The sequence below is a fragment of the Rattus norvegicus genome, chromosome 15, assembly GCF_021556685.1.
Source record: "Rattus norvegicus strain SHRSP/BbbUtx chromosome 15, alternate assembly SHRSP_T2T, whole genome shotgun sequence".
In the NCBI taxonomy this organism is placed as follows: domain Eukaryota; kingdom Metazoa; phylum Chordata; class Mammalia; order Rodentia; family Muridae; genus Rattus; species Rattus norvegicus.
In genome coordinates, this window is record NC_141548.1 from 45,975,783 (window position 1) to 45,983,252 (window position 7,470).

The 7,470-nt window shown below is 48.9% G+C and overlaps 1 protein-coding gene across 1 annotated transcript; it reads right to left on the bottom strand.

The window, feature by feature from the left end:
* Positions 1–1,782: 1,782 nt before the first annotated feature.
* Positions 1,783–7,086, bottom strand: Nefm (neurofilament medium chain). Its single transcript, NM_017029.3, has 3 exons — positions 5,980–7,086; positions 5,031–5,155; positions 1,783–3,612 (listed from the first exon to the last, which is right to left on the bottom strand). The coding sequence occupies exons 1-3, from the start codon at positions 7,051–7,053 to the stop codon at positions 2,274–2,276; spliced, it is 2,538 nt and encodes an 845-aa protein (NP_058725.2). The 5' UTR covers positions 7,054–7,086; the 3' UTR covers positions 1,783–2,273.
* Between the last annotated feature and the right edge of the window lie 384 nt (positions 7,087–7,470).

Genomic DNA, 7,470 nt, shown 5'->3' on the forward strand with positions numbered 1-7,470 from the left:
TAGCTACTTAAAGTTTATACAGTAGAGCTAGCCTCTATTCTTACTTCTTGTAGGTAAGTCCATTTATTGATTTAGAAGTGTTTAGGTGGATTATCAAAGAAATGTTGTTTTACTCTGTGAGGAGGTCAGAAGTGTGGTTCTGTCTTTTCCGATACAGGGAAGTGTTCCTAGGGAAGCAAATGAGGTGGTTGGAAGGATTCAGGGCTGGTGGTGCACTCCCTTCTTCCCTCTGATCCTTCTCAGGCCTTGGGGGAGCTACACCACGCCCCACTATTGCAGGTGACTGGAATCACTTTTGATTGGACTGACGATCTAGATGCTTCTTCTATTATTGGCCGAATTGAGAGGCAAACATGATGCTGTTTTCTGGAACTTTCATCAAAGCCACATAGTTCTGGGCTGAGTCAGCCTTGGGCTGCCTATGACCTCTATCCCAGCGCCCCTTTCCCAATACTTGCTTCATCAGCTGATTGTTCTCCAGGTGTTGCCCTGTATCCCTCCAATATACTCATTTTATTTGTAAATTCCACAGAGTCGAGGTTTTGGCTGGTTATACTTAAATAACCCCATTTCATGTTGGGTGTCATGGATATTGCCTCTGGAGAAAAAAATGAGTGTTTTAACATAAACCTTGAGTTGTTTTAAAGAAAAAGTACAAATAAATAATAGGTGATATACAGATTTGGTAAAAACTAAGGTCTGCAGTGGAAGGGAAAGCCCTTGGTCCTGCTAAGACTGAACCTCCAGTGAACGTGATTGTTTGGGGGAGGGCGGTAATGGGGGGAGGATGGGGAGGGGAACACCTGTATAGAAGGGGAGGAGGAGAGGTTAGGGGGATATTGCCCAGGAAACCGGGAAAGGGAATAATAATCGAAATGTAAATAAGAAATACTCAAGTTAATTAAGAAAAAAATTAAAAAAACAAAACAAAACAAAACTAAAGTCTGGCTAATGGCTGGGGAAAGACCACTATGAACCTGCTAGGGACTCTGAGCTTCCTTGGGCACCTTCAGTGTTTCAAATTAGAGTACCTTGAAAAACATTAATGAGAACGTCAAAGGAGGGTATCCTTTGGGCTGGTCTTATTAACAGGAAAAAATAAAGTCTTGGAAAAAATAATATGTTATTAATTTATACATGGATATAAAGGTCTAAGGCAGATGACTTTGGAAAGGAAATCATATAATTTCACCTTGGTCCAGACCAGGGCTTTTCGCCTAAAATTGTTTACCTCCTAAATGAAAAACTCGTTTTTTAAATAAATCCAACAAAAGTCTTTTATTTATTTTTGGTATTATTTCCCCAACTAATAAAAACAAAACTATAAATCCTTTTTAACCAAATTAAGAACCAGTGTTAGAAATGACTGTTAACCAGAGTGGATATTTCTTTACTATTTAAACCCCACACCTTCTAGACACACATGACTTCCCTGGTTGTGTCTCAACTCCTTGGTACTTGCTATGGTTCCATTATTACCTTAAGATTTACTATTCCCCTGGAGATGGACCCATCTACAGATTGAAGACCTCTCTCACCAAATTCCCTTTTATTTACCCATGACATTTTAATTTTTATTTAAGAACTATAGTTTTAAAGTTTCGGGATGAAGCATAGGCTAAGTACATGAAAACGTCTTATGCAATGTTTTCCGATTAGATTCTCTCAGAGGACTGAGATGTCGCAGGTCACCAACAATTCCCAGAGATGATGTGCTCTGGAGGAAGGGAGTTCTCGGCAGCCGGTACTTTGCTGTGAAAAGACACACCACCACACAACTGGTTTATGGTTCCAGTATGACCTTTATTGAGCAAGAACTGCTGTGACATTTAACATCAATCAACATAAGGTTGCGAACTGTGCAGGTCAGCAAGGTTCTCCCATGAACTGAAGTCCATTTTAAATGCACCAGTGAGGTAAACATAAGTATTCATATATAGCTTTCTTAAGGCTAAGAGAGTTCTGTTTCACTTATTATTTTTGGCTCAGTTGGTACTTTGCGTAATACATCTCAAGACATCCCCCCGAGTGCCCCTCTTTCAACAGCTTAGGAAACTGGCAAATTCCCTAGGTACATACATGAACATGCATTTGAATTCCCCCAAGGACTGAGGAGGGGGGCACCCTGAGCTTGCATGCAGTTCCCTCATATTGCACAAAGGAAAATACAATGTCTGGAGCCCTCATGGGAGAACCCATTCTGTTTTGAAGCTGTCAATCACATGCATTTTGAAATTGTTGTATGGCTTAACCTTTTGCAATGGACTCCGATCTTAGTCACCCTGGGTGACTTCCTTGACTATGGCATGTGAAGTGACCTTTTCTACCTTTTTAGTTGACACCAGCTTCTCCTCAAAGGTCTCCTCATGCTCTTCAACCTTTTGAGTGACAGTAACAGATTTGGTGATGTATTTGGTAGCACCATCGCCTCCCTCGCTGGTGATTTTTTCTACCTTCTTGGTCACCACCACTTTGTCATCACTTCTATCCTCCCCTTTCTTTTCCTCCGCAGGGCTCACATCTAAGCCATTAGTGACCACCCCTTTCTCCTCCTCTTGCCCACTGCCCTTCTCCTGAGTTTCCTGCTCCTCCTCCTCTTTTCCTTCCACCTCCCCATTGATAGCTATGTCTTCCTTCTTGGATTCTTGCGGGCTTTTGTCACCCACTTCCTCCTCACTACCCCCCTCCTCCTCTGCCTTCTCCTTCACCTTCTCCTGCTGCTGAGGCTTCTCCTCTTTGGTGTCTTTCTCCAGGCTCACCTTTACCGACTTAGTAATGGTGATCATTTCCTCTACGGCCTTTTCTTTCACTGGGGACTCAGCCTTCTTTTTATCTGGGACATCTTTTGGCTTCTCCTCCTTTTTCTCCACCTTCTCTTCCTTGGGTGATTCCTTGGCTACCTCCTTCTTCTCCTCAACTTTCTCTTCCTCCTTCTGCTCATCCTTTCCGGCTTTGGCTTCTGGTTTTGGCTTTACTTCTTCCACGGGTGATTTTGGCACAGGGGACTTGGCTTTCTCGGGCTTCTCGACCTTGATTTCCTCCTTGATAGCCATTTCCTCGACCTTTCCCTCTGTTTTCTTTTCCTCCTTAGCTTCTGCTTCCTCTCCTTCACCTTCTGCCTCAGTTTCCCCTTCTTCTTCTTGCTCACCTTCATCCTTTTCACTCGAGCCTTCCTTCTCAGATCCTCCCTCTTCTGCCTGGTCTGACTTGACACCTTCATCTTCCTCCTCTTCTTCCTCTTGGCCTTCCTCTTCTTCCTCCTTTTCCCCTTCCTCCTCTTCCTTAGCCTCAGGAGACTTCACGGGAGACTTTTCAACTTCCGGTTCCTCTTCCTTTTCTTCTGCCTCTTCTTTCTCCTCTTTGGCAGAGGCTGCCAATTCCTCTGCAATGACTGTGAGGGCGTCTTCCATTTCTGACTTCTCATCTTCCACTTTAGTCTCCTCAATGATCTCCTCCACAAATTTGTGTTGGACCTTGAGCTTGGGGGCCTCGACTTTGGTCTTCTGAATCTTACTGGATATTGTGACTGAGGGCTGTCGGTGTGTGTACAGAGGCCCAGTGATGCTTCCTGAAAATGTGCTAAATCTGGTCTCTTCACCCTCCAGTAGTTTCCTAAGGAGTGAACCAGAGGATGAGACATCAGTAAAGACTTACTTGGTCTCCTAATCTTCATTACCACAAGCTTAATGTAGTGGGCACTTTTGAACAAATAGAACTACATAAGGAAACATTCTTTCTAGCAGTGAGTACCCGCTGTCATTTCACCGACATGGTTATCATATTCCAAGAGCTCCAGCCAGTCCTCTGCTGCAGTGTCTAGCCACTCCCAGTAGACAGCTAGCCACACCCAGCTAGTAAATCCAGCTCTGCAGCAGTCTTGCAGTCTCGCCACTGGCGTAGGATGAATATGCTAAAACTGTCCCTAGTGGTCAACCCACTTTGTCCCTCAAACTGTGGCCTCCCTCATCATTTTAATTGTGAATTGTCAGCAATTGATTTGTTTGAATTTTTAAAGCAAATAAAATGTTCAATTTAAAAATTAAAACTATTGTGCACAAGTCAGAATGTTGATGAATTTAAATTATAGCTACATACTAATATAGGTGAACAAGTTACAATTCGTTCTACAATTTCAGTGACAGAATGTCTATTTGTCATTTGGTTCCCTTAAAAAGAAAGTGAGTTTGTTCTTGCTCTTAACAGCCTTACAGAAAATGATTGCCTCTTCAAGAACTACATGCTTTGAATCTGGTCAACTGAAGGACAGCATTACTCAGGAGACCTATAACTAGTTTACGGATAAAGAGATCAAATCTGTATTTGCCTATATGTTTAATTGTATATATTTCTATGCATACATGCTTGCATAGGTCTAGATAGGAGGGTATGATACTTTATGTATGTAGGTACACATTTAATAGATTTACATTTATAGCCAGATTAAACGCATGTATATCATCCATAGACTTAAAATAAGTGCACCTATATTCTTATGTGTCTATATCGAGTCTCAGCCAGAGGATGGCAACAGTTAGCTGTAACAGAGAAACTGGAGAAGAATGACCTGGTATTTGTCCTTGGCATTATAAAAGAAAGCCATCAGATGAAATATTAAAAAGTAAAACCCTGTCTGCTTGTCAGACATACAGATGCTTAAAACAAAAATTTAAACCCACTGGTATGCCCCTAGCAACTCAAAAGAACAATTCTTTCATGCACCTTTGGCCTTTTTTCATACAGTATGTATCAGTCTTCTCCCCCCTCCCCCCGCCCCCCGCCCCAGTTCCTTCCTCCTCCTCGATCCTCCCCACAGTCATTCCTTAAAGCTGAATAAAATTGATAAAACTGCATCTTAATACTTAGGATTCGATTTGTAACTGAGCTGGGGAATCAGGCCTCTGAGCCTGTCTCACTTGCCAGCTTTGGCTTAAGGAGGGGCGGGGTGGGGTGGGGGTGGGGTGGGGGAGGCTGTTCACATCAACCTCTGCAGTGCCTACAGTGCCTGCACCAAGTCTGCAGAGATCCTGTACCTATATGCGGCGATCTCGATGTCCAGAGCCATCTTGACGTTAAGGAGATCCTGGTATTCTCGCAAATGACGAGCCATTTCCCACTTTGTTCCCCGAAGCTCATTTTCCAGCTGCTGGATGGTGTCCTGAAAGGTACAGGGAGTCTCTAGAAACTTCCTTCACATGACACTTGCTATCCCGGTCCCTGAACTCGTCTCCCCCTCCCCCCTCCCCCCCTCCAGCTCCACGAACCTCGCAGACATCACGCCTAGCTATCCCTTTTTCTTTTATGGTAGTAGAATTCAAAACAAACCAACAAAAAACAACCAGACAGTTCCCAGGTACAACACGCACAGAGATTGGTAAACCTAGAACTCCCCTCACAGGGAGCACTGAGGATTCTGAGGAAGGTCTCCGGAGGACTTAGCTCCCTACTCCCATCCCCACCCAAACTCTGGACTGAGTTAGCTTTGAGAGCTCCGCCCATCCTGGCTGGAGGCAGGGTGGAGAGTTGGGGTTGGTAGGGGGTGAGGGGTGGGGAGTGGAGGGGGGATGGGAACAAAGGGGGTGGGGGGGTGGGGCGGGGTGGGGGGGGTGGGGCGGGGTGGGGCGAGGAAGGAGGCAGGAATACAAGAGATTATTTGTGCTTCTGCATATTAAATGGAATATTTCTCAACCACCAGAACGCGCCTTTTTACTTTTACAGTAGAATCTACCGCGGGACAGTTTTTGAAGATGGGGATTTCAAGTAAGTTGCGGCATGTGGGTGGAGCAACGAGGAGGGGTGGAGCAAGGACTAAGGCTTAGGGCTAACTCGCTTCTGAGACGCTCGTGCGCTCACTGGAATGCCGCCACCAGGGAGCGCGACCAAGAGGGCCTTTGGGCGCGCGCTCGCTCGAGTGTCCTGTCGGGGACGCGCGGCGCTGGCGCTGGCGCTGGCGCAGGCCGGCCGCGCAGCCGCGGTTCCTACCTGGTAGCTGCTGAGGTCGTGGTTGTGGCGCTCCTCGATGTCGCTGAGCTGCCGTTCCAGGGACTCCTTAGTGCCTCGCACCGACTCGAGCTCAATGCTCTTGGACTGCAGCTGGCGCCGGTACTCGGCGATCTCTTCTTTAGCGGAGCGGATGGCCTCCTTGTTCTGCTCGGCCGCCTCGGTGAGCTTGGCGTAGCGGCATTTGAACCACTCTTCGGCCTGGTGCATGTTCTGGTCGGAGTGACACTCGAGCTGGGAGCGGATCTCTTTCAGCGCCGTGGAGATGTCTGTCTTCAGGTAGTCTTTGCGCTCTACGGTGATGTGCGACGCCTGGATCTGGGCCAGCAGGTCGGCCACCTCCTCTTCGTGATTGCTCCGCAGGAAGGCCACCTCATCCTGCAGCGACTGCACCTTCTTGTCCAGCTCCACCTTAACCATCGACGACTCCTCTATGTCTTTGCGCAGCGCCCGGATGGCAGCCTCGGTGTCGTCCCGCAGCCGCGCCTCCTCCTCGAAGCGCTCCTTGAGCCGGTGGATGTCTTCCTCCAAGTGATCAGAGTCCAGCTGCACTTGAGCCTTCTCGTGATTCACCATCTCCAGGGTGGCGCGCAGCTCTCGGATCTCCTGGTCGTAAGCGTCACCCAGCTGGGCGTGCGAGGCCTGCTTCTGCCGCAGCGCGTGGATCTCTGCCTCGATCTCCTTGTTCTGTTGTTCCAAGTAGTGCACTTTCTCGATGTAGCCGGCGAAGCGGTCGTTCAGCCCCTGCAGCTGCTCTTTCTCGTTGGAGCGGGACAGCTTGTAGTCGCCGCCGGAGCCGCCGTTAAGCAGCGAAGAGGACTGGCTGAAGTCGAGGCTGCTCTCGGCCGAGCTGAGCATAGCCGAGCTGTAGGCGAGGCGCGGGGCGAGCGCGCTGCGCTTGTAGGAGGAGGACACGGTGCTGGGCGAGCCGCGGGACCAGGACTGCGAGCGGAAGCCGCTGGACGGGGAACCGCTCACACGACTGAAGCTGGAGCGGGTCTCGGTGACCCGCCGGTAGGCGGACGGGTTGCCCAGCGAGTCCAGCGTGTAGCTCATCTTGGAGGCCTTGGGGTGTGTGGCTGTCACAGCGTTCTGCCGGCCTCGCCGCAGCCCCTTTATAGCGGAGCAGCTGGTCCCGGGCCAGGGCCCCGCCCCGTGGAGGCGGCGGCCGAGGAGGCGGGGACTGCGGGCACGGGGCCGGGGTGGGGGAAAGGGGGAGACAAGCCCTGCGGTGATTCAGCGGCCGTTCCACCCTCCACGTGGGTCCGCGCCTCACTGGACCCCACACTTGGGTTTCGCCGGCCCTATCCTTTCCTAGCATCCCCTTGGGTTCCAGACCAGTTGTCACCCCTTCTCTGCTTTTCACCTGCAGTTTGCAGTTTACAGCTTTGGAGCAAGTGCCCTTTCCCAGCGCCCTTTCTTTGTCTCGCCACTCTTGGCCCTTTGGGCAGCTCTCCTCGGCCAGGAGGCCTT